The 27,851-nt window shown below is 39.8% G+C and overlaps 1 protein-coding gene and 1 long non-coding RNA gene across 5 annotated transcripts in view; one reads left to right on the top strand and one right to left on the bottom strand.

Moving 5' to 3' along the window:
* LOC113435038 (uncharacterized) overlaps positions 1-11,168 on the top strand; it is a 274,736-nt gene extending 263,568 nt beyond the window's left edge. Inside the window, exon 7 of the long non-coding RNA XR_003373878.2 lies at positions 11,136-11,168. This is a non-coding gene — a long non-coding RNA (uncharacterized LOC113435038). The remainder of the gene's footprint in view (positions 1-11,135) is intronic.
* Positions 1-27,851, bottom strand: part of TRMT61A (tRNA methyltransferase 61A) — a 51,392-nt gene that overhangs the window by 2,904 nt on the left and 20,637 nt on the right. For all 4 annotated transcript variants that reach the window (XM_087922260.1, XM_026698557.2, XM_087922259.1 and 1 more), the window contains exon 3: positions 21,488-21,754. In XM_087922260.1, coding sequence (XP_087778386.1) covers positions 21,488-21,754 — 267 coding nt within the window. The remainder of the gene's footprint in view (positions 1-21,487; positions 21,755-27,851) is intronic.

Raw genomic sequence — 27,851 nt, 5'->3', positions numbered from 1 at the left:
CTGCATAACTTTCTTCGTCTTTGCACAAATCCTGACACTCTTTTATGGATTTGTCAAAGCTGCTTGTTTTATTATCAGTGCATAAATTTTGTATTAAATAAAAAAATTCCTTCAAGTCAAGTGTGACTCCTAACTTCACAGACTGGACCGGATAGTTTTCCTGGCAACAGTCTGGATATTGTTTGTTACTGCTGTTTGCAAGATGTTTCTTTGACTTCCTTGTTTACAAACCTGGAAGATTATTTTTTTTTTGTTGGGGGTGAGGATGTCTCCCATCCAATATCACTAATTCTAATTCTATACTTTCATGAAACTGGATGTTCAATCAATGATGTAAGCCTATAATCACATCAGAAAAAAGCACATTTATATAAAATATGTACAAAATTATTTTCTGGAACTAAAAATGATTGAAAATTGACAAGAGCTTACATGAGCATGGCTGGATTTAAGAAGTGGTTTCTATATCTTAGAGCAGGGGTCTTCAAACTTGACAGCTTTAAGACTTGTGGACTTCAACTCCCAGAATTCCTCCTCCTCAGGAATTCTGGGAGTTGAAGTCCACAAGTCTTAAATTTGCCAAGTTTGAAGACCTTGTCTTAGAGGAAGAGCGTGTTGCCCCCATCTTTCTTGAAAAGAGGTGGTTGCAGACACTGTCTGGAGTAGAATAAGAATAGAATAGAATAAGCTGGAAGGGATCTTGGAGGTCTTCTAGTCCAGTCCCCTCAAGCAGGAGAACCTATAATGTTTCAGATAAGTGACTGTCTAGACTCTTCTTAAAAACAGCCCATGATTTCTGGAGGCAAGCTGTTCCACGGGTTAATTGTCCTCACTGTTAGGAAGTTTCTCCTTAATTTCAAGTTGCTTCTCTCTTTGATTAGTTTCGTATCTTGTCCTCCAGTGCTTTGAAGAACCAGCTGTGTTGGGATAACTTCCGCCCTGGAAACTGGTGAAGCTGCTAATCACAGATATGAATAGTTTTTAGTCAGTTTTCAGGATGTACGATTGAAACAACACCAATCTTCTGTCAGGACTTGGATAGAAAGAGTGTGCTCCTCTCAGTCCCAGAGTTAGCAGAGTTCAATATTATTGATCAAGATATCCTTCCAACCACCTGGACGGATTAGGATCACTGTGGAGATGGCCCCATAATATTTTGCTCCTATCTGAATGCTGGATGTTATACTGTGTAATCGGAATAACTTTGAGGAACAGGAGGAAGAGTTGCAACCAAGACAATGGTCAAATAAAAGAAATCTGAGTTCTTGGCAGAAATGCAATTTGAGAAAGTATCTCAGACATGATCCTCCCCAGTTCTCATGAAAATAAATGGAAGGAGGGAGGGAAGCACATTCAGACTTGCAAAATACAGTTACTGTAGCTTTACAATAAAAGTGGTATTAGCTTGCATGTCTTTGGTTATAAATTTGGTCTACCTTGTGAGCTGATCTACTGGGAGAGCATTTAGCATCTGTGGTTGTTCCAAAGTCGAGTATTCCAGGGCTTGGAGTTTTCTTCATTACGCAACATCTATATAAGACTATGGGGACAGGTAACTGATGATACTCAATCATACATTGCCAATGCAGGCTCAACTAGAGGTACATGACTTGGGACTCATATCTCCTGGCTGAATAGCAGCAGAAGATAATGGTTGCTGGACCTCTGGGGGTCCAGAAGGGAAGAAATGCTCTCTAAGAAACAATTGGACAAGAGACACAGGAGCCCCCAGTGGCTTAACAGTCAGAGAAAGAAATTTAGGAAGGACCCTCCCTAACTAATCGAGCCATTAAAAATGGCAAGGGCAGCTTATACTTTCAAGATTCTGTTAAAGTAGCCATACAATAAAATAGAATCAGTTCATCTAGTCATGTTTCCTGTTTGGTTAATTTGAGAGGACTGCCATCAATCTTGTAAGTCTGAAACTACAAACTTCCTGCCAATTAATATTTGATCCATTAGGGCTGGGGCTTCCTAAGTTTCTCATCTGATTGTTAAGCCACTGGGGGTTCCTGCCTCTCTTGTCTGTTTCCTAGGCAGCATCTGTTCCTTTTATTCTGCAATTACAAAATCTGAGGCTGCAGAGTGACATCTATCTCAATGGCTTCTGGACCCAAGGGGTAACCTTATTCAGCATGATTCTGCTTGTTTTGAACAGAATGTTAAATGGATTTTCTCAGGATCCCTCTCCTATCAGAAGTAAGAGAGGTATGGGCTGGGAGAGAGGCCTTTTCTGTGGTGGCACCCATATAATGAAGTATACTACTTTTATTTTTATAATGACTGCTGCCTATATACTGTATGAATGATCTCCAAGATATCCCTGTCCTCTTCTTCTGTAATTTTGGAAAACATTAAAACATACTTTTGTCAACAGACTATTGACTCCAAATGATGAACAATGGGCAACTGTTCAGTTTTATTGGCCAATATGTTTAGTGTTTTAAAGAGGGTGAGAGTAGGGTTGTTAATCTATGTCAATGGTCTTTACTGATGATTTAAAACAACACCCAGAGTTGGTTGACTAGGATAATACAAAAATGTGGTTAATAAACAAAATATAGGAGGTATTCCAGGGAGATTATTACTTTTATAAGTTCATTAATGTTAATTTGAATACCAATGGCTTAAGAAAGCAAGACAGATACTTTATTATTAGCGTTCCTAGTTCTACTCATTCCTCTGGTAATTAAAACAAAGACAAGAGATACTAAAATAAATAGTTGATAAAGTCTTGACCAGAAGGTTTGCATTATTCAGTAGAACAGAAGTAGAGGAACAGGAGAAGAAATGAAGCAAGTCCTTGTTTAAGAATCTATTTTTGGAGAGGGGAAAAGATAATAAATTTAATTTTGTTCACTTTCTTATTTTTGCAAGCTTAAATTTATTTTGTCTATTGCTGCACCAATTTGAAAAAAGAACCTGCTTAAATCATAAGCATTTATATACATTTCTCCTAAAAGGAACATGTACATATTATTTTAAATTCAAAAAGGTTATTAGTTTTAAAGCATAATTAGATTTCAGACAGTACAGTAATTTCAAAATGCAAATTACATTCATACTAAAATGGTAACTTCCCATCCCTTTTGATGACAGGTTATATGTAACTGCATTCTGCTTAACACAGATGTGTAGAAGGAAGTTTTATGTCATTTTAATATAAGGGATCTTTTAATATAAATAATATAAAATACAATATTTTAGATTTAAGTTCATTTTCAAAGAGGAAACAGGCAGCCAGGACTGGATTGAACTGTTATATTTGTTTTATTTTCTTTGAGATAGCACAGCATTTAAAGATCTGTTCCTCCCAACCCCCAGTCTAAATCAGATTAGACCAATATAGTACTCCAGGATCCTATAATTTTATGACTTGGCTGGAGACAGGATATTTCAAGTATGACAAGCAATAGAGCAGAAAGGCTAAAGTACAAGAGAAGCAAATAAAGATAATGTAATTTATGGAAGAGGATATATTTCTAACATTTAAGGAGCCACAACATAGAATTGATTTATTCTGGCTTATAGTTACACATTTTAAATTTTGCCTTATCAAATTAAATTTAAAACTGATTGGTCCATAGACAAATGCACTCAGATATGGATATCATATTTTCATCCAAGAGTAAACAAAACGACTAAAAGATTAAGACACAAGAAATATCAGAAGACTAATTATGGGACTCAAAGGATTGATCTAATTCTTTACTTTGCCTCACACAATAGGTAGCCCTGGGTGGACCATAAGCAGCATGTGAAGGAAAGGAACCTCAGCTTTGCTCAAACAAATGGAAATTTTGACCCATGCTCTTACTCTATTCCAGAATGTTCTCCTATCTTCAAACTTTCATTTTCCCACTTTTCATTAACTCACGCAAGATGATATGTACTTTGACTTTAATGTATTTTTAAAAATTACCTATTGATAGTAATAAAGGGGGGTGTGTGTAAGAGAGAGAGAGAGAGAGGGAGAGGGAGAGAGGAGAGGAGGGAGGGAGGGAGGGAGGGAGGGGGAGAGAGAGAGAGAGAGAGAGAGAGAGAGAGAGAGAGAGAGAGGTGAGTGTTATTTCTGGAAAATTCCATAAAACAGAATGTGATTTCACACTAAAAAAGTTGTTCCCTTCTTCAGAATATGGCTACAGTTCAATCTAAACTTTCCATTCACTTTGGAGAATTGTATCATTACAAAAATGTCAATAGGTCCATTTTATTGAAATTAATAATAATGCCTGTTCATACATGTTTTGTTAAAATCTATAATTCATCTTACTTAGTCTACTACATGGTACAAAGTGTTTACCCCAAAATCCACAAATCAAAAAATACTCCCATCATACCAAGACTTTGAAAAGAGATGTCATTTGCAAAATATGAGAATTTTCTTATACTTAACTGGCACACCAAGTGTGGAAACAAAATGGCAGAGCAGGGTCCAGATCCAACTAGCCACTGAGTTGGAGGTTTCTCAACCTCTGCTGTAAAGTCATAAAATATAATAGCAAATGCACAATCTTTTCTTAATGATTTTTAAAGAATATGCATCATGCCAGCTATCCAGTGTTAAGAGTGGTATTTTTTTCCAAATGTTTAATTTATTCTCAAATAACAAAAGTGTAGAACTTCAGTTCCTTCCCATGCTCTTGAAATTCTTTTTCTGAACCGATACCTAATGACATCACTTGCTAATATTTTTTTTAACTAAAGAAAAATGAAAATAATATAAATCATGTAGGCAAAATGTATTTATAGGAAATAACTGAATAGAAAATAAATCTTTACTTCAGAATTTATATTAAAAATCTAATCAATAAGGAAATTAACATTGGTGACATTTGGTGACAAGACTATTCTGACATAAGCTGTTGTGGACCATATTTTACATCACTAGATATAACCTCATTAAAGCTCATTGAAAATGGAAGAAGGAATAGTAAGGCCTGGAGATCCTGAAGAAGAGGCAGGATCTAAATGTTAATAAGCAAAGAAACTGGATGTTGTTGGCTGGTGGAGGGGAACAGCTAAGAAGGAAACAAAAAAGAATAGAACATATATCCTCCAGCAGCAACCCCCAGAGAAGCAGGGTTTAACACCAGACAAACAAGCAGAAAATAATATACTAATCAAGAAATTCCAAGGAGAAAATTATACCCATACCAACATTGGCTGTGCAAGCTACTGAATACAAAGTGAGTAAATCCCACACTGATGATGTCACCTAATTGGGTAATGAAATGTCCACCAAAAACAACCAATTGATTCAGCAGATTACTGTGCATTTGCAGGACTCTGTTAATTTAAGAGAATAGTATGTATACATTGTACAGAATAATCTCTTGTACTTAGATGAAGAATTCAGGAGACTTTAGCTTTCTAGCCAAGAGTCCTCACGTTTTTCTGAACATATAAACTGACAAGAGACAGCAACTGAAAATCCCTCCCAAGGTTAACAGATCGAGCAGATAAAACAGAAGTTTAGCGCAAACATTGTTGAGCCACACCTACCCTGTTTCTCCAATAATACGGCCTCCCCCAATAGGAAGTCCCAGCATGTTTTATAGGCATGAAATGAAATTAAGCCCCTCCCCCCAAATTAAGGCCCATATTAAAACATGCGAAATGGAGGGGAATGGTGGGGGGGGGGGGCTTGCCGTTAGGAAGTACTTTTGTTGTACACCTGGATATGGTGCTGCCTGCATTGACCCTGATACAAAGTGCCCCACTAACGCCGAGGTCAACATCCAAGCTGTTGCCACCCACCCGCCTGAAGATGCAAAGGGGGGGGAATTAAGTCACCCCCGAAAAGACGGCCTAGCCCATTTTTTCGGGGCTCAAAAAAAAAAAAAGACCCGGCCTTATTATATGAGAAACACGGTATTTACAGAGAGTTTATTTTATTTATCATTGCAATGGTCAAGATCTTTTAAGCACAAGGAAGCTTGCGTGTAAATAACTCAGCTTTCTCTGAAATTCTCTCAGTTTATCCTAATGTCACCTCTGCAGTACAGAATAGCATGCTGCAGATTTACTCAGAAAAGGCAAGTGGCCAAATCACATGACGGAATTAAAGGAGATGCTGTCCTGCCAGAAAGGCAGGATGGCGTGATCATGGTTATGATGTAGCATCTCTGCTATACAGGCCTTTTGACACAAACGGTTTTAAATGCGGGGGAGGGGCAAAAAGAAAAGAAAAATAACAGTGGGTGTGGTGTAAATTGTTTTGCTACTCTTCCCTTGATTCCTTCCCAACTCTCTGCCTTGTTTCTGAATCCTCTAATGGACCAAATCCCTTACAAAAGACTGTTATGTAATCCAACATAATAATATAACCTGCCTGCTAAAAATAAAGTATAATAGGGGCACGATATTGGTTTATATCTAATTCCTTCTTTGAAGCAGGAAGAGAAAGATAAACTCTGCATCTAAAAATGCTATGGAAAAAGCAGAATGACTCACAAGTTAGGCAGAATAAGGAAGCACATTTTGGGACCCACAATTTTGAATCCTCCCTACAAAAAAAGTAATTATTTAAAATTAATTAATTTTAACCCTTCCCTTCTCTAAGAAACAGGGGCAGTGTACTTTCTCTTCCATATGTTGTCTTCAAACAATCCTTTGAAGTGTATTAAAATGAAGGATGGGCCAATGGTCTAAGATAATCTGATGAACTTTTTAGCTAAAGGGGGATTTGACTCCAGCCTCCAGTGGTAGTCTCGCATTCAGCCAAGACATAAATTACATAAATTTTAAAAATGGCTACTTTAAATTTTGTATTTGAGATTAAATTTTATAAAATATTAGCAGAACAAACAAACCTTACCAACTGAGGTAAGTCACAAAGATACTTCTGACATTTTTTTAAAAAAATGTATTATTTTAATAAAATGCAAAGGTATCTTCTACATTATGTTTTGTTTATGGGAATGGCCTTGAGCTATCTAAATATTCCACTGAATTAACTAAGGAACATCCAAGACGGCTGGTTCACTATGTGGTATAATTGTTTATTTAACCTATCACACACCTAACATAGCACCCTTTTTTAAAAAAAATGCACCCAACAAAATGCCAACTTTGCCCCTCCCCAGAAGTTTGCCTAATTCCATGGCATAAGATGTGGCAGGTTATGTAATGTCTTGAATGTCTACTCAAAGATGCAATGAAGATGCACTTAAATCTAAAGACAGGGATTCTCAGAAGACAAAGGCTTCTTGGTTCTACCAAGAAAAGGTACTAGAAAAGAGATTGTTAAATGGAGATTATCAGTAAAATACAATGGATGTCTGAGAAACATGGAATTCAGCCCTGTACAGAGCTGTCACTGAATAATTAATTCCATTACAGCTCACTTAGTTATAAATGATACCACATATGCAATCTACTTAAGAATTAAAACAGAAAACAACATGGAATGTTTCCTTATCATTTATCACGTGTCTTTAGATCTGTTTCCCAACCCCTTCATCCTTTGTTTTAATTCACTGTAGAGGCTGTTGGTTCAATTTTTATATCCAGAAAATAGGATGCATGTCACTGAATAGGATACGGTCATTAAAATCACCGAACATCTGGAATAGATATTTCTTGCCAACCCAAACTGTTTGTGAATCTGTGATGCCTGGTGCATTTTAAAGCAGCACAGAAGGTCAGGGATCTAATTAACAAATCACAGCTAACAGATAATATATTCAGGAGATTTGCCCACAAACTGATGGTGGTTGTTCCTTTTAAAACAGAAGCTGTAAAAAGCAAGGAGCGGGGAGAAGGAGATGCTCTAATTTTCGGCATTTATGGAAAGGGGGAGGGGGAGGGAAGCATTGTGAAATGTCACCTCACAATAAAGGCTTTGTGCTCGGAGAAAGCACTGAGGAGACATGAGAGCAGCTTTCAATTGTTTCCAACAGGCTTTTAAAACGTTTTTGTGTTTAATGGTTTATCCTAGAATGCGATGCACTAATGAAAATAAAATGGTGTCTGGTGATTTATACCACGCTCTAGATAAGGAAAACATAGACATTTCCAATCTTTCAAAACAAAGAAAAACGTCCATGAGCTGTTGAGATGCTCTTCCTAGGCTAGGCTGCACAAATCATCTCTATAACCATAGGGTTGTTTTTTTAAAAAAATTATTTGGTGGATCTACAAAACTTTGTATGTCACTATAGCTAACAGATTTCCCAGCTGGGAAGTGATTTGTTAACAGTAGTAAGCAATCTCTGGGGAGAAAAACGGTAGCTTTCATTTCTGAATCACATGCCACAGAGATCTGAAGTAAAAAAATTAGAGTAATTTAGTTTGTATATGTATGGTTATTAAAATAGAATTAAATTGATATTTTAATACTGTCAAATACTGGCTGTCAGAATTATAAAGATGCTCTATATCAGAAATATTTTATGAATTGACACTCTAGGCACATTTTGATGCAGTTTTACACTAAAATATAAAATATGCTTAAGGATTTGCAGTTTTAAATATTTATCATTGTGTATTATTAATAATGACAACTATTTGTTCTTTGATATTTCCCAATAATTCTCAACATTACATTACATGTCTGTACCTTACAGGATGCTAATAGAAATATAACACGTTCTAAAAGAATGAATAAAGAAAATGAAACATCTAGAACACCACCATTTATTGTCAAAAAATTAAGAATTCAAATACCGCACAAATGACTAGCCAATCTTTTCTTTCAGTTTCCAAACAGGAGAAAACCAACCCACCTTCTAATTAATTAATTTAAATCCTGAACTGTTCTAAATCATGAACAAGAAGTATCTCCTAAATTTCTATTGACATTTATCTCCCTCTAAGTCTTAAAACGTGAGCTCTGGAACAGAAACAGAAACAAATGCTTGGTCTGTATTATGGGTAAGCCCTTATTTGAATAGGAGGGCTACAAGCAAAATGAACAAGAAATAAGTCTACTTCTTGCTTAAAAGAAAAACATTCCACTAACATTTTCAGGACAGTCAAGGAAAATTTCTGTCCTTGAGAATGTTGGTGTACAGTTCCTACAGGACTAATTTCCACAATAGAGATTCCCTAGGGAATCCTAACATGGGAACAAATGCCTAATGAGATCTATGTGTGCTGTGTGAATACCAACCACCTACCTTTTCCTCAAGTGGCTCCTTTGAGTGTTTTTCCCTCCCTTCCCTAAAAGCTACCAGCACGCAATTTGTTTAATGAGATCTGTCAGCCCAAGTTGATATAGTAATTATCCCAGATTAGTCTTGCTCACAATGGAAGCTGCGTGAGCCTTTTGATCTGACGGAGCTGCCTTTAAGAATAAATGCTCTATCTAGAACTGTTGTGATGGAAAGACAGGAAAAACAACAAGACAGTCTGAAGAAATTCTTCCGTCCCACATTCATTCAACGCAGGGGGCAAATTGTTTTGATGGAAATGACTAAACTGTCAAGCTTCCTATTCCTTAGGCTGGAGAAAGAGGTTAGGCAGGAGGCCAGCAGACATTTTGATTTTGAGTTTGTACAGATCAAAGTGGAGAACCAAGAAGGTAAAGAAAGAGGAAGCAGCACAAGAAAAACATTATCCATTTGGGTAGCCTGCTTTATACAAAAACTGTATCAGAGACTCTTGGTAATTCAAGAATTCCCATACGCTCATTGTTTCTTTCACAAAACACAGAGAATGCTGTTTTGGAGTAGCTATGTTGTGCTATTGTACTCTCAAGAGTTTTGCTCCAACACTTCCACCACAAGAAAAACCTGGACTTCTGAACAGATTTATCATTTTATGTTAAGTATGTATTGAATATAATTTTTGAAACCACTATTTTCCTCTTCATCTTTTATCACTTTTAAGTCTGGGGGTTTGCTTTCCAGTTTTTCAAAAACTCACAACCTGGAATGAAACATGGCTAAATATTTACCTGGTGAGGTTGACAGAAAGGAACCTATACAGGTAATCCTTGACTTATAACCACAATTGAGCCCAACATTTCTGTTGCTAAGCAAGACAGTTATTGAGCTTTTCCCTATTTATCACCTTTCTTGTCATGATTGTTAAGTGAATCACTGAGTTGTTAAATTAATAACATCGTCGTTAAGTGAATCTGACTTCCCCATGGACTTTGCTTGTCAAAAGATCACAGAAGGTGATTACACGACCTCAGGAAACTGCAACCACCATAAATACATGCCAGTTGCCAAGTATCCAAATTTTGGTCACTTGATTGTGGGGATGCTACAACATAAGTGTGGAAAATGGTCGTTAGTCCCTTTTTTTCCCAATGCCATTGGAATGTTGAATGAATGGTGACTACCTGTACAACATATTTGACTTTTGGAAGTGTTCAGACAGAAACACCACTTTTTCTTGAATTTGTATGAAGCATTTCAGGAGGAACAATAAACACATACCTAGGATCATCCCTATACCTTATACAAGGCCTATTTCAAGAATATGAATCTCACAGGCAATGCTCCAGGAGATCATCTCACCCTATTTTCAAGAGTGGCCTTCAGCACCTCGCAGGTTTATTTTGGGTGGTTGTCATTCATTGTCTAGAGTCCAGGGGTGTCAAACTGGCAGCCTGTAGGCCGGATGCGTCATGTGCAGGCCACGCCCACCCCAGCTCTACAAAGGGGGAAAACGTCACAATAAGTCTGTGACGGCAACATGACGCGGCGAGTTTGACACTTATGGTCTAGAGTCTAGACCTTTGCTACCAAGGAGGGCTTTTCTTCTAGGAGTTTTATAATTGGTACATGGAACTCACAGAAAACCATCAGATTCAAGAGTTTCAAAGCATGCAGTGTTTTCATTCCCAAAGAAAGGTAAGATCTTTTATTAGGGATTTCATACATAACAACAAGACTATCTCAACAGATACAACTGGATATTGCCTTCAGTGGACAAATACATCTTCTAATTCCAAGTAAATTTCCTAGAAGAGCTACATGAGGTAACTTCTAAACTTTAATCCCTGCTATTTCTGAGTTGTGCTGGGAAATATCCACTCTGGAGAACCACCATATATTGATATGGAGCACAGTGGTGAGATTCAAATATTTTTACCACCATTTTGGTGGGTGTGGCTTGGTGGGAGCTCTTGTGTGCATGCACATACACGCCAAATGCACTCTTTGTGCAAGCGCACAAAGCAGCTGCGCTTCAAATTCAGAGGATAAAGGTGAGTATGGGAGCCTGGGTGGGCGGGCAGCTCCAACAGCAGAGCAGTGGAGAGAACCGGTTCGGTCTCCACTGCTCATCGCTGTTACCGGCTTGGAAGAACCGGGCCAAACTGGTAGAATACCACCACTGATGGAGCAAGGATACAAGATTTGACATTTTTCAAATGGTATGAACTTCAGTTCCCATCAGGTTCAGGTAGCGAAGTAAGAAATTGTAGAAGGTGTGATGCAAAACACCTGGGAAGATGCCTGTCGTTTGTGAGTAGGCAAAACTGAGTTACAGGTCAGCTAGAATGAATTACACATATGATGCAGCATATGGCAATTTCTTGTATTTTTTATATTTAATTTTCGTACTAATTTTCCCAGCAACCCTCTGGATTTTCCTTCAGGAAATTCAGTATGCTTCAAAATGTCATTGCAACATCATAACCACAACAGTAAATTACTGGGATCTCAATGTGGGGTGAGGGTGGGAATCACTGATGGTTTGTGGGAGTGAGGACAACATCCTATCCGCATTTATTCAGTGTTTAGAGCATACTAAAAATACTGCCTTGGCAAAGAGGGGACAGAATGTCCTTTAAGTGAGAAAGTATGTGGGCAAACTGACATTTTGCTGACAAGGAAAACTGCAGGATTTAGCTCCCAGAGGAAACTGTATGTTGCGCGTGTGTGCATTCACATGCAGGTGACTGTACTCCTGCTCTAGATTCATTTCAATGTGCATTCATTATCAACAAAGTTATTATGATTAATACTTCCAATATTAAATTCAGTGAACAGGGTTAACTTTTCTGGGAGAAACAAACAGTAGATCACCTTTCCTGTTGCACAAGGAATAGAATGCAAGAAAGGACTTAGAGTCAAATGATGAATGGAATTGCATTGCTTTTATAATCATTTGTCCTTTAACAAAATAAAATGAACTTCTGGTATTCATTGTTATACAAATATGGGCAGTGTTTCCATAGGTATACATCCACTACACTGAGAAGGTGCTAATAATTCTTATCTTAAAATTCCAGTTCTTTAAGAAGTAGTAGTGTTTACGCACTTTTTGGGGGAGAGAGAAAAGATTTATGAAGTTTTTCCACATATATCCATCTGATGGGAGATGTACATTCTCACCTTTCTAACGCTGTTCCTTCCTGGCTGTTTGCCTCGTCTTCTGCTTTGTCCTCTGCCTTCTTTCTCAGTGCAAAGGAATTGTTAATTATTCAAGACTTTTAATTCCGCAGTCAGAACATTGTGCAGATTAAAATGTGCATAGCTTATTCTAAGCACAACACCTAGATACTTTAGAAGAAACCTGACCTGGTATTTATTTATTTATTTATTTATTTATTTATTTATTTATTTTTAAAAAAAACAACCTCCCACTTGCTTCCCATTTGTTAGAGAAACTTATCATGAGAGAGAGAGAGAGAGAGGATACACTTATCCTCAAATATAGAAACTACAGAAAGATCAAGCTGCCAATTGTGAAAGACATATGGACGTGCATATGTATGTGTGTAAAATGCTACGTGTGCAGATCTAACTTCTCTCCTCACTACATTTCTCATTACATTGTCCTATGAAAGCGATATCTGGCATGCTCTTTAGCAGTGTTTTCAAACCTGGCAATGTTAAGATGTGTAGACTTCAACTCCAGAATTCCTGAGCCAGCATCTTAAAGATGCCAAACTTGAAAAGCACTGCTATAGAGCAAGGCATCCCAGATCTTAGTTCAAAGTTCCCTCCAGGAACATGATGCATTGAGAGTAAAACTGAACCGTTTTAGGATTTTATTCCATGTTACAATGGAGCAAGTTACAATGCCCCAATTGTACTGATCTTTAAGACTTCAATTCCGTTAACCTTTCCAACTGGACTTTGAACTCACTGGAAGGGGAAACAGCATATGGAAATTGAAGTCCAATACTTTGGAGGGCACCAGGTATGGAAGGTCAGCATGCTGGATGTTCACCACAGAAAGCCAATTATCTTGAATGCTATAGAGAGAATCATGATAGGCAAAGTTATTCACATTTTAATAAAAGTTCACTCTTCTTGTCACTGTGATTTTTTGTTCAAGCTTGTGGAATTGTCTTGGTGTTTTACTGCTTTACTAAGAAACCAACTGCAAGAGATAGCTAAGGAAGGCAACTACTGAAGCTGTCTCTGAGCTTCTCAGGAATTTGTTTTAGTTTTAAAAGACACAAATTCTTTCCAACACATATTTGCTCCTGTTCTCCCCCTAAACATCTACTAGTAAAGACTGAGGGTGGATATATTCATTTAGAAAAACCATGCGCTATATAGTCCTCTTCTTCTTCTTCAGACTGCAGCTGAGGGGATTGCTCTTTCAATCTTTTTGTGTTATTCTACAAAATCAAGTTAGAGCCTGGCTAATATAGAATTCCGACAGATGACAGCTATAGGATACTGTCATGGATCAAATAAAACCAGTGATACAACCAGCTTATTATACAGATAGTCCTCAACTTACAACCATTCTTATAATAACCATTCAAAGTTATGACAGTGTTGAAAAAAAGTGACTTAGGGCTGGTCCTTGCACTTATGAATGTCACAGCATATCTGCAGTCACACAGTCACAATTCAGGAGCTTAGGAACCAGCATGTATTTATGAGAACTGCAGTGTTCCAGGGTCACATGATCATGATTTCCCAGGAGGCTTCTGACAACGAGAGAAGCCAAATTTGCTTAACAACAATGACATAAAACTGGGTGCAACTCCCTTAATGACCGATGGAACTTCCAGTTCCAATAAGTTCAGGACTACCTGTATCAGCTGACACTGAGTGAGTATCAAAATGAAATTTGATACTGATTTGAGTATCAAAATCTATCTCTGTATCTATCCCTGTATCTATCTCTGTTTGGAGTTATTTAATACATATGGAGTTACACAAACACATATTATATCATCGAAGCACAATTTTTCCTCTATTAACTGTTACTACCAGCATGTTTCTAAGATAGTAACAATATTGGTCTATTCTACAAAGTTCTGATAAATTCTCTTACCGTAAGTAGATAGTGTGAAAATCACTAAATATTATTATTAAAATGGTATAACCCCAGATGCATGCATCCCTCTCCCCAATTATTTAGAGTAATTCTGTATTTAATGCAAATTCAGAATCAGACTCTTAAGCTCCACCGGCTAGGTACAACAAAACTCACTATTGTTTTTCCTGAACAAAATGGCCCTTGATCTCGCCTGGGATAAGCAATGATCATGGACTTCAGTTCAACACCCCATTCATTTGTTGGAAACATGAATGAATCAGAAACTGAAATGGCTCTAGGGTTGTCATTGATGAAACACATAGCAAGAAATCTCCATGACAATTCAATCAAACATTGTGTCTATATCTTCTACATATAGTTGAGCATCCTCTACTGTATATTGATAGCCTAAAGAAGTTTTTTGACATTGAATTGAAACCAAAATCAAGGTACTCTAATGAATGTAGTGAAAAATATTTATCAGCAGATGCTAAAAAGGGGATGAAGGGAGCAGAGAGATTATGCAAGTTCAGCAAGGAAGCAAAATCTGCAGTGCAACATCTTTGGGATTCTCCAGAATTCCAAAAATGAAGACCACCGTAGGCAGAAAATAAGGGCCTGCAAGAAAGCACGGCAAGCGTTATTTTTAATTCTTCCAGCTCTTTGCAATATAATAGGTTGGGAGGGAGGTCAAAGCATTCTAAGGACAGGAATAGAAGCAAAAGATGTAAGCTTAACAGACCATTAACTCTCAGCCTATTAAAATAATGAGCAAAGCTTTTCAGAGATCAGGACTGATTCAAAGCAGTGGAGGAAAATGTATTCTTCCTCTTTACCTCCTTGTTAGGGACTTGTGGAATTTGTAAAATAAAAATTAACACCCTCTGTCAAAAAGAATGGTATATGCATAGATCACAGTTAACATTTAGCTGAGAGCAACGTTCTCCAATTTGCTTCTCTCTAGGTTAGTGGTGGACGGATAAGAGCATGACTTGGTATTTACTTTCTAAAATCCATCCACACAATTGCTAATGACATGAAAGGCTCCTTCTCATACAGTTTGGTCCTAAGAATTCTGATGAATAAGTACAAAATACTCACTGGTATTTTTCCTGCTGAGAACTAACAAAAAGCATCGAATTTTGGAAATAGTTGGCAAGATTTGCTGAATTATTCAGCCTATAATACTTCAACACAATACAATTTACTCATCTAAGAAAGCAGTTGCATCTTAAGGCCACTAGCATGAAACAATAGGATATAGGAGTTTATTTTGATGATCTAGTCTGTATAAATTAATTATTTACCCAAGAGGCAATGGAAGTTGGGTTACATGTCCAGCTGCCAACATAATGTACTTAAGACAAACTCCCATCAATCTCAATGATGTGATCTCATGGACATTGACATGATCTGATCCCAAAAGATGAGAGCAGGGGTATCAGACTGGTGGCCTGCAAACTTCATGCATTACACGCAGGCCAGACCCGCCCCCCTCCCCCCCCCCAGCTCCGTGAAGTGAAAAAAGTCACGATATGTCACAGGACAGCAACGTGATGCGGCAAGTTTGACACCCATGGACTAGAGCCTCTCCCATATAAATGCCACTCTCCATTATAAGTTGAATTGAAAGGAAAAGAGCCTTCTTGTCTACAACACCACCATTAACATAGGTCTCCTCCCATTACAAAATCTGGCTGGATTTAAATCAACAGGAGCAATCAACCAATATTCTATCCAGATAATAGGACATGCAATGTTGTGGATGAGGAAACAACGTTATGTCCAAATCACAAATCCAGTATAAGTGGAAGCGCTCAAGTATCCTCATCATGCCCAAAGCAACGAAGTGATTCAATTCAGCTGGCTCTGAGAAATTAATAACATTAACATGCTATGAACATTTTATTCAAGCTTGACTGATAACATGGGCATTTTGCTTGAAATTAAAACATGGATGACCTTTAACAGATCCAGTGTTCTAGCCTTCATGGGATGATGGGACCATCCTTCTATAGTTCCAAAATCCTGTTACATTAGCCTCTGCTCCAATTATTCCAAATAAAAGATCAACACAATTTAAGCGAAGTCCAGGAAATCAGGTGGTTTCTAGAACAAAAAAAGAGCTAATGGAGGCATTCCAAGACATCTGCTGTGAAACAACACAGGATTTAAAATACATTAACAGCATTTATGCTGCATAGAGGGATTTATATCCAGGTATAAGATTATAGAATTCCCCAAAAGTCAGTTATCCCTGATTGGTTATATAAATATGTTTTGGATCAGGAGAACTGGATAGAAGAGAATAATAAATCTTTAGTCTCCATTTGGCATAAGCCATCAGTTCTCTTGTATTTAAGGTAGTTAAATGTGGGAACAATAATAGAAAGGAAATGTTCTACCATTTTTTATGTAAAGGATGACTTCCATTCCGCAAGATAGCTATTTGATAATTGTGCTAAACAAAATGACACTGCAAAATCTTTTGTATAATTTACTGTGCACTTTGTACAACTATTCAGAAAGCCAACACAAATTACTATTGAATTTATATTCTAAAGCAGCTATGCAATTGTTTTGCAGATTAGTGCAAGTGGCTCTATGTTTCCTTCCATTTACACTTCTTTGGCTCCAACTCATGATCATTTCGCTAGTGATCCATTCAAGCTTGTAGATCATGCATTGCTTAAGATTATTATCATGGAGAGATAACTATCCATGAGCAGATCGCATAAAGTGCATATAATAGCAGGCTAAGATGCCTAGAGTGTTGCCGGCAAAAGAAAAAGAACAAAGACGACTGGGAATGAGCTAGAGCCACTATTAAGGCCTATCTTGTGGTGATAAGTATGGTGCAACATAACTACTTCTCTGCCTCTATTGTGTCTTATAATTGCCCAGTGGTCCTGGTTTGGGAAACAATGCCAAAGGCCAACTAAAGGGTCACCATATAGCAGTCTCAATGGAAATGGCGGTGGCTACATCTTGCAAGGTAGAATGGGAAGAGTTTGAGGCCATGGAACCTGAGAAAGTGGACAGAGGTCTCTTGGATGCTAGTTTGGCCACTTGTGTTTTAGATCTGTGTTCCTCCTGGCTAATTAAGACCTCACTGGAGGGGATGAATGAGTGGGTCTGGGCAACAGTTAATGCCTTCTTGAGAGAAGGAGTGATCTCCCCCCCCAGCTCTTAAAGAGGCAATGGTATGCCTCCTCCTCAAAGGCCCATCACTCGACCCAGCTAATCCAGGCAAATTTTATTTGGTTTCCAATCTCCCATTTCTAGGAAAGGTTATAAAGAGAGTGGTCACAAGGCAGCTTCAGAGAATCCTGGATTAGACAGATTATCTAGATTACTTTCAGTGGGGGTTCAAACCAAATCAGGATTTGGGACTGAGTCAGCATAGATCGCTCTCATCCTAGCGAGAGAGGGATACAGTTAGTGCATACACCCTGGCTCTTCTTGACTTTTCAGTAGTGTTCGATATCATCGATCATGGTATCCCTTTGGGCAGCTCTGATTACTAGGGGTAGGTAGCAGTGTACTGTGGTACTTCCTTTTTCTCTGGGGCCAGTTCCAGTCAGTGCTGATAGCGGGAGAGATATCCAGCCCATGGATCCTATTTTGAGAGATGCCTCATAGTTCTGTTCTTTCTCCTATTTAACATTTATATGACACCGCTGGGTGAAGTGATCCATCATTTTGGAGTGAGATATCATCAATATACTGATGACATCTAGCTTTTATATCTAGTTTAGGCCCCTTAAGTCCTGTGTCTGGAGACGATTGGGGACTGGATGAGGTAAAATGGGCTCTGACTCAACTTTAGCACGACAGAGTGGATGTGGGTATTTGGATGCCTCTGAGACAATGTTCTTTCACCTTTGGTTCTGGATTGGTTGCACTGCCCCAGACAGACCTGAGGATCCTCCTGGATTCACAGCCCCTGCTTGAAGAGCAAGTGACAGCCAAGGCTAGGAGGGCCCTTTCAGACTTTCCAGTGGTGCCCCAATTGTGCCCCTACTGTGATCAGGAGGCCCTGTTCATGCCCTTGTAACCTCTAGGTTAGACTACATATAGTCTATACATGGGACTGCCATTCAGGAGCTTCAATTGATGCAGAATGCAGTGCAGAGTGCAGCTGTGCAGGTAGTAAACAATGGCAGATAAACAGCACAGATAACACCACTTTTGCATGAATTGCACTGGTTACCAGTGTGTTAAAGCCCCACATCACTTGAGACTGGGGTAGCTGAGGTAGCCTTTTTCCAACAATCTCTACCTGTCCTACCAGATCGAACAGAACGGACACATTGCAGATCCCATCTGTCAAAGAATGTCAGCTGGCAGTAGCCAGAAGACAAAGCTTTTTCCTCAGAACATTCTCCCTTTAGAAGTTAGAATGGCCCCAACCCTGTTAACCTTTCATAAACCCTCTAAAAATCTGGCTATGTTCCTGTGCCTATGGGCTGAATGTGTTAAGGACCCTGTTTCCTGATTGTATTGCTAACTGGCAAAGAATCTTGCTCCCATGTATATTTGATCTGGTCATTTTTAGTAATTTACTCATTTTATTGTTTTTAAATATTTTTTAGTATTTTTAATTGTAATAAATTTTCTGAACTGTAGGCTGCTCAAAGCCACGGACAGAGATGGGCAGTTACAGAAATTGATTGAATAAATATATAAACAAATAAATAAACAAACAAACAAAGTATGCTGATCTGGACTGAAGCTAAAGGTTCATAAGAAATAGAAACAAAAGTGCCATTGAATCTCAGAATTATTAGGAGAACGTAATTCTCTCTCTCTCTCTCTCTCTCTCTCTCTCTCTCTCTCTCTCTCTCTCTCTGTGTGTGTGTGTGTGTGTAAGTCACACGTATGAATGCTATTAACAAAATGTCAGAGAACATTTACATTCAGCAACTTATGCTACTATGTCTTCCCACACACTTGTAGTTCAGCTAGAATACGCTTGACAGAAGTTCAAGAGCGTTTTCTATTATGCATAAGCCAGCTACAATTGGTAATCAAAGACAAACCAGTGGGAGAAAGTTGTTTTCTTCCTCTTGCTGCTTGTTGAAAAGCCCCTAGCATTTTTATTATGGTTATTTAAATTAATTAACAGCCTCTGAAGTAAGGCATTCAATTTGTGAAATTAGATGATCTCTCACAGACAGGTACCAATCATTCTAATACAACAAGCTGATGATTTTCTGGTTTCACTGTCTCCTGTGGCATAATCCTATGAATTAGGAAGTTAGGAGTTAGAAAGAATGACTGAAGGTAAGACAAGTTTGGGAAATTCTGAAGTCACCTAGACTCCAAATCTTGCAAAACATGTATCAAATCATAGTAATAACCCTTCCTAGACTATCTTTCCCCAACCTATTATCCTCTAAATGTATTGGAATACAATTCCCATCATAGCTATCCAGCAAGATACCTATGTTCAGTTGAATGACAGAAGTTTTTACTCAACACATCTAGAAGGTAAGAGGTTGGAATAAATTAGGCAGCAAGTACCGTGTTTCTCATAAAATAAGACCGGGCCTTATTTTTTTTTTGACCCCTGAAAAAATGGCTGGGCCGTCTTTTCGGGGGTGACTTAATTCCCCCCCCTTGCATTCTCGGGCGGGCGGTGACGGCTTGGATGTTGACCTCGGCATTGGTGGGGCACTTCGTATCAGGAGACCTTCCGCCACCATTGCTTTCCCTTCTCCCCGTGCTGCCGCAGTTTTTAGAGCAACGCTGCGGTGTTTAGTGCAGCCAGGCAGCATTTGGTGCAGCCACGCAGGGCTGGCCATGGCTCCTCCCTGCAACCAGAGCCCAGCTGAGACACTTGGCTTCAGGCGCTCCTGTCGCCACCTTCCCGGGCATCGTTCGAAAGCAAAGCCCATTCTTTTAAAAACAACGCCCTACTACCGGTACGACAAAGCGCAGCTGACAGGCGGGCCCTCTTGCCTGGCGGCAGAGCTCTGGCCAGGGCAGCGAGCGCCTCCCCGCTAGGCCCTCCGCTCATCCTGCCAGGGCTGCACCAGAGCCGTGCGGGCTAGGCAGAGTCAGGAAAGTGAGCCGCGGGTGCGTGCCTGCCTGCCTGCCAAGCAAATGAGCCGGGCCAACCCGAGCTTGGCTTCCTTCCCAAGTCCCTCCAGCCCGAACCTGAAGGGGCCACCGGGAGAGGCTGCCCGAGGCAGTGATAGCGCCCACCTATCCATAGACAGGGAGGCAAGGCGACGGCCCTTGCTGTGTCCTCCTCCAAGCTGAGCCCTGCCAAGTAGCGCCTCTGCCCGATACCCATGCCGCTGCAGCATTTGGAGCTGCCAACATGTTTCGAGTTGCATGGGGCTGGGGACGGGCTGGGCGATGGGTGGAAAGGATGGGAGGCTTCGCGCTCTCTCCGCTGGACCCGCCGGCCAGGAAAGCAGCGCTGTCGTCGCCTCGCATCCTGTCTGCGGACGGGTGGGCACTATCACTGCCTCAGGCAGCCTCTCCCAGTGGCCCCTTCGGGTTCAGGCTGGAGGGACTTGGGAAGCCAAGCTCGGATCGGCCCGGCTCTTTCGCTTGGCAGGCGGGTGTGTACCCGCAGCTCGCTTTCCTGGCTCTGCCCAGCCTGCCCGGCTCTGGCGTAGCCCTGGCGGGATGAGAGGAGGGCCTGGGGGGAGGCGCTCGCTGCCTTGGCCAGAGCTCTGCCACCAGGCAGGAAGGCTGGGCGCCCCAGGCGAAGCTCTTTGCGCTCTGCCTGGCACCAGGCAGGGATGGCGGCTGGGCGCTTCTCCCAGGGTGGGCTGATCCTGCGCTGCAGCCCCGGGAGATTCACCTCCCCATGTGGGGTTGGGCTGCCCTCTTGGGTAGGGAAGGCTTTGTCGTACCGGTAGTAGGGCGTTGTTTTTAAAAGAATGGGCTTTGCCTTCGAACGATGCCTGGGAAGATGGTGATAGGAGCCCCTGAAGCCAAGTGTCTCCGCCAGGCTCTGTTTGCAGGGAGGAGCCCTGGCCGGCCCCGTGTGGCTGCGCCCTACTGCGTGGCTGCATCAAATGCCGCAGCATTGCTCTAAACGCCGCGGCAGCACGGGGAGAAGGAAAAGCAACGGTGGTGGAAGGTCTCCCAATACGAAATGCCCTGCCAATGCCGAGGTCAATGCAGACAGCACCATATCTGGGTATGCAACAAAAGTACTTCCTAATGGCAAGCCCCCCCCCGCCATTCCCCCTCATTTTGCATGTTTAATATAGGCCTTAACCTATTGGGGGAGGCTGTATTGTTGGAGAAACATGGTAGTTTTGAAAAAGACACATACCTTCATGTTTTAATGCTAGTTTGGCATGGCCTACAGCTTCCCATGGGGATGGAATGTCCAAAAACACTGCATCTGCAATGTTAGTGACACCAAAGCCATTTTTGCAGACATCCTGGGTCTTGACTGTCACCAAATGCCCCACTTTGTGCTCTTCAAACTCCTCTACTGCTTTTTCAGCTCTCTGTTGATGGAACTCCACTGTATACAGATGCCCAGTTGGAGCAATTGTCCGGATGATGGCATGAGAGAGAGAAGCACTTCCAGTTCCTGGGAAGACAAAAAACAAACAAATAAATAAATTAAAACAAGAGGCAACTATTGAGAGAGTCAAAAGCAGAGCTGCATAGATGCAATTTGGAGAAAATTAACTTAATTTGCTAAGATGGAAAGAGAAGTGATTCTAGAGGTTGTTTGTCTCATATGATTAGTGAGAGGCCACATTTTGCTAAAGAGTAAGGTAACCAAGCTTTCAGTTGCAACAACTACTTGTCACACATGAATCAGGTATAAAAGGAAAGTCTGCAGCCAGATCTGAATTAGGCAGGCAACCAGATAATCACAAAAATTAAGTCCCACAACGTATGGAAAGTGTTCACTTGGGAATTCATAGTTATGGCCAAACTAAAAATAATTGGCAAATAATTAACCTCTATTTGCATTCTGACAAGGAATAATGTAATGATTATCCAATAACAGAATGGTCAGATATGGAATTGGTTGTTTGGTTAAAAAAATCCTCAAGGCATTCTCTCTCTTTTTCCCTCCAAGGTTCAAGTTCTTACGTGGAAAATAAAATTCTCTCAGTAAGTGAACAAAGAGTACGTCCAAAATTAGGATAGCCTTCCAATTGTTAAAAGATCTCATTGTTTCTCCAAATAATGCCTTTCTCATGTTCTGAACTGCCTTCATCCTGAATTACTAGCCATGTTGGCTGGAGCTCAGGGGTGTCAAACTCACCCTGACCCCGCTCAGTTTAGCAAAGGGGGGGAAAAGTCCCGATACATCACGCGACACCGCTGTGATGACACAAGTTTGACATCCATGCTGTAGCTGATGCAAGTTGCCATCAGAAGAACTGAGAAAAATTGGCAAAAGGCAAAAGGCTAGGTCACCGCCACCTTCTAAACTTCTTATCCACAATCAGGTGCTCATAAAATCTTACTAATCTTTCTATTAAACTTTTCTCTATTTTCTTCTTTCATACTTTTTATACACAAAAGAGTGGCCCAACTCTTGATCTTCGAGATGGCCAATACCCAATTAAGTTTCTAAGTTTATTTTACTGAAATAAAAATATGCTTGATCATCCATATTGGCAGTACCCACAAATTTCTAAAAAGGGATAAAAATCCTACAAAAACAATCAAAGATTTGAAACAAAAGCTTCAGTGCTCTGGCTTATACACGTTATTTTCCCTAGCAAACAAAACAAGACATGCAGCATTGTAAGAATGCATCTCATCTCTGATATATTTTAGAATAGCATATTGCCTATTCTAGTGTTTTCAAACTTGGCAACGTTAAGATCACACACGTAAGGTAATACTGGCTGAGAAATTCTAGGAGTTGAAGTCCACACATCTTAAACTGGCCAAGTTTGAAACATACCAGCCTATCCATTCTGTCAAAGACCTTGCCCAAATCTTCTTATCCAGTAACTTTTTGCAACATCTCATCTTGTCACACCTAGCATCTTGTCATACCTAAAGCACCTCCAGCACTTTTGCTGTAGCAGTGTGTCCACAGGTTCTTTGTCATTTTACCATAGAACCTACTCTTACTTTTGCACATAAAGACTCTGCAACAAGAGCTCATGAGGCCAACACGCTTTGTTGAATCTCTTGCCAGAGGGCACAACTGTACTGGGAGGGAGCTGTGCATCCCACTGATGTAATGATTTCCCCCTCCCCCACCTCAAGTTACCTTTGCCCTTGCTTTGGATCTCTTTGCATTCATCCACAGAAGTAGCAGCAGGGATAGAAAGCCGAGAGGGCAGCTGCTTGGTTTAGTTTTCCACACTGCAGTCTTTTACATTTTTAATCAACTGCCTTTTACGATCAGTTGTTGAGCCATAGAAGATACTGTCCTCATTTCCTTTCTAGAACCCACAGTAAAACTGGCTGGTTGCCTGGCTCTTGAGATTAATCAAACCTCCGGTTTATGCCAAATCCGGAATCTGATGGTACTTTCTGGTTGATTTTATTTTTTTGCCAAGCACGTGTGGTTCTTGCCAACAGAACAATCTCCTATGGTAGCAGGAAACAATCTGCTAAATTATCATTAAAAATCTGTTTTGGAAATACATAACAGGGAAGGGGGGGCAGAACAAGTTACTGTAGCTTAGGCCCTAAGAGAGAACCAGCTCTTTTTTCTTCAAAAATAAAATTATAGAAAGTCCGAAGTTATTCATGATTGCTACAGAGAACCCTTTTATTTGTCCCGTGCATCAGATTTCCACATACATGTTTAACTCTACAAGTAGTTCTCAACTTACAACAGTTCATTTCGTGACCATTCAACGTACAATGGCACTGAAAAAAAAAGGACTTATGATCATTTTTCACACTAATGACAGTTGCAGCGTCCCCGTGGTCACACGATCAAATTTCAGGCGCTTGGCAACTAATTTGTATTTATGATGGGTTCAGTATCCTGGAGTCATATGTTGTGGTCATAAATTGAGGACTACCTGTACTTAAATATCTACAGCAAAACAGGAATTTGGTTTCTTATTATCATCTTTTAGAGATTATGATCAACGGGGCTGTATAGTTCTTTCATGTTTGAGACAGAGAAAGGTACAACCAACAATGTGAGCGTTTATTTATTTAATTTATGTGCCACCTATCTCGCTGCTGAGCAATTCTTCAACCAGCATATTGTGGCTCTATCCCTCAACCTGTGCGACTGGGAGGGACGAAGGATTCACTTCAACAACCCTCCTTTCTGAGGGCAGGTGGTTCAGGCAAGTCTGGCAGATCTTGCCAAATCAAATTCCATTTTTGTTAAGAGAGGCAAAGGCGACAACTAATCCAGCGTTTCTCAACGTTGGCAATGTTAAAACATGTGGACTTCCACTCCCAGAATTCTCCATCCTGTTTAATGTTGCCACGGTTGAGAAACTCTGATCAAATGAATGCCAATTAATGAACATATTTGCTGAAAGGTAATGGTCCTGCTAATTTTTAAACCTTTTCGGAAATCTCACCCAAGCAAAACAAAAAAAAAACCCCACAAAACCATCCTGAGGTAAATCCAAGCAACCATGCTGGAGATCTCCCTTGAGATAGATGCTATAAATTTTCTAGCTCCATTTGCTGAAATGGCCCGTCTGCCTTAATTGCTGCCTATCATGCCACATTATAGATACAATGACCACATTTTCTTGGAAAAATAAAGCAGAAGCCTGAAAAGAGGGCAACCCTGAAACAGGTTCATAAGGATAAAAAAAAAGTATGTTTATAACTTTGCTTCACAAAGGAAAATTCAAGAGCAAAATCAAGGAAATAATTAAACTGAATAAATCTAAAGGGCAGATTACTGAAATAAAGGTCTGACTCTTATAATAAAGGACATATGGCTACTGTATTTATAGAATACGAATAAGCATTCCAGTTTATCAAAGCACTATTAAAACCTCTTTTGGCATACTAAATGTAGAGATTAATAGGATAAATAGAAGTGAAGCAAAACATCATACTGAATGTTAGAGAATATAGCACAATGTTTCTGGGAATCGTTTTTTGATTATAGTAGTAGATAATATGGCCAACAGATAGCTAATAAGAGAGGATATCATTGTGCACACGAGTTTGACAGTAGCATCAAACAGGATGCAAAAGAACAGACAATGAATTTCAAAGAAAAAAAAGACTCAAGCATACTCAATCTTGCTTTCCCAAGGCTTGGAGCAGTAACAACCAGAGTTATCTACAGAGCATAGTCAAAAGTAAGGTTTTACACTTAGGCAAGAAAAACTGTGTAGGTACAGACTAGGTGAAACTTGGCTTAATGCCAATAACTGTGAAAGGGATCTTGGAGTTCTAGTGGACAATCACTTAAATATGAGCCAACCAAGTTGTGGTAGCAGCCCCACCCCCACCCACCCCAAAAAGCTAACGCAATTCAAGGCTGCATTAATAGAGGGAGAGAATCAAGATCACATGAAGTCCTAGTATCACTTTACAAAGCTAGACAGTCACTTATCTGAAATGGTATAGCTTTTGTGCAGGGAGTGGACTAGAAGACCTCCAAGGTCCCTTCCAGCTCATTCTATTCTATTCTAAGATCATACCTGGAATACTGCATCCAGTTCTGGTCACAATATAAAAATGGAAAGAGTGCAGAGAAGAACAACAAGAATGATCAGTGGGGTGGAGGCTAAAACATGCAAAGAATGTTTTCAAGAATTGGGTATGTTTAGTCTAATGAAAAGAAGGATGAGGGGAGACATGTTAGCAATGTTTCAATATTTGAGGGATTCCTACAAAGACAAGAGGATCAAATTCTTTTCCAAAGGGCCAAAAGACAAGAGAAAAAACAATGGATAGAAACTAACCAAGGAAAGAAGCAACCTAGAACTAAGACGAAGTTGCTGCATCACTGGAGGCTTTCAAAAAGAGACTGGACAATCATTTTTCTGAAATGATATAGTGTCTCCTGTTCGAGCAGTCCTTTCCAACTCTATTATTCTATTATGTTCTAAAAAGTCAAGATGGTGACATGACAGTAAAGACAAACAGCCCCCTGTTTTTTATGTGTGACATACCTGATAAAAACCCTGTAAAATAAAAGCAAGTCAAACTAAGTTCTTTCAGTGTGTTGGCTGGGAAATTCTGGAAGTTGAAGTCCATATATCTTCAAATAGCCAAGTCTGAAAACAGTGTGCTATTATAAGGTATAGAATTTATTTTGGGGAAACATCTTCAAATAGCTCAGTCTCCAGGCTCTGGGATTATTTTTGCTAGTGTGCCAGTTGTTATGAGAACAGAATACCTGAAGTCTGTGTGCCAAATTTTACAAATCACTATTCTCTGAACAACATCTGACATAATGAAACTTAGTAGAAGTGCTACACAGTGCCAGATGGGTTGTTGTTGTGCATCACCAGTTAGCTTTATGTTGTCCTCTTTCTTCAAAATAGCTCCAGACTTCAATTTATTTATGCACAGATGCCATATGGGCTTTGAAAAGATAAACGTTCTTTGATCAAGCTATCTTTCATCCTGGTCTCTGTAGGATTCAGTTGATTCAGACTTCTTTGTTTAAATCAGAACTGTAGATTTTCCAGTGAAAGAGGGACATCTCCAAAATAAATACAATGGCATATTTACTGGAAGTTGAGTCATGTCAGCATATATGAGTAGGCAGAGTCATTGGAGTGTAAATATTTCAACTCCTTTATCCCAGGTAGGCCTTCCTAGTGAACCTTATGAAGTGGTTCTCAATCTTCCTAGGAACTGATGAAAGAGCAGCATAAAAAATGGGAGACAGGTTGTTTCCGAAGCCTTAACTTCTATTCAGGGAAGGATTTTCCACTTTGGCATAAATACATTCCCCCACTCTTCCCTCAACCAATCAAATCAATAGATTAGGTGCGAAACAAAACCTCCCTGGAGGACATATAGGTGTGAAACAAAACCTCCTCTACTTGCTCAGGTTGAAGAAGGATAAGCAGTGAAAGTTTCAAACCAACAACAAAAGAAGTCCAGTTGTCATCACTCAAATTCCAGACAACTCTACATGGATGACTGAGAATCTTCACTGACATTGACATATGTATATATTTTATAAACAGATAGATCTATTTCACAATCACAACTGAGATTAGCAAGTGCAACTGTGCTTAGCAGAACTATCATTTCCTCTGATCTCAACATTATACCTCTCCTAATGCAGCCCAAGATTGCAGTACCCCTTTTGGCAGTCACATTACACTTAATCTGTAATCTGTGTGCTTAATCTGTGATCTCCCATACTCCCAGGTCATTCAAACAAAAGGTACTGCCAAGCCAGGAGCCACTTATTGTAAACTTTTGTATCTGGTTTATCCTGCCTAAATGTAAACCCTTATATTTCTTACGACCGAATAGCACTTTTGGTGGGGCCGAACATTCAACTTTATCAAAATCCTTTTGAACCTTGAGCCTGTAGTCCTCTCTCCCACCAGCTTTGTGTCATCTTCTATCTCCTTGTCTAAGTCTCACACATCTGGAAGAAAGCAAATCAAGAGCAAAAACAAAGAGATAAAACAAATAGACAAATCATTTCTAAGCTGCGACGTTAAGAGATTGGTTAAGAATCCCTGAGGAGGGATTCTGGCTTGAGAAGAGGTGTATTATTTCTCGGCGATTGGTGACTTAAG

Source organism: Pseudonaja textilis, chromosome 1 (assembly GCF_049901715.1).
Source record: "Pseudonaja textilis isolate UNSWEBS1 chromosome 1, rPseTex1.2, whole genome shotgun sequence".
In the NCBI taxonomy this organism is placed as follows: domain Eukaryota; kingdom Metazoa; phylum Chordata; class Lepidosauria; order Squamata; family Elapidae; genus Pseudonaja; species Pseudonaja textilis.
The sequence above is the reverse complement of the archived record's forward strand: the minus strand, read 5'-3'. Positions and strand labels throughout refer to the sequence as shown.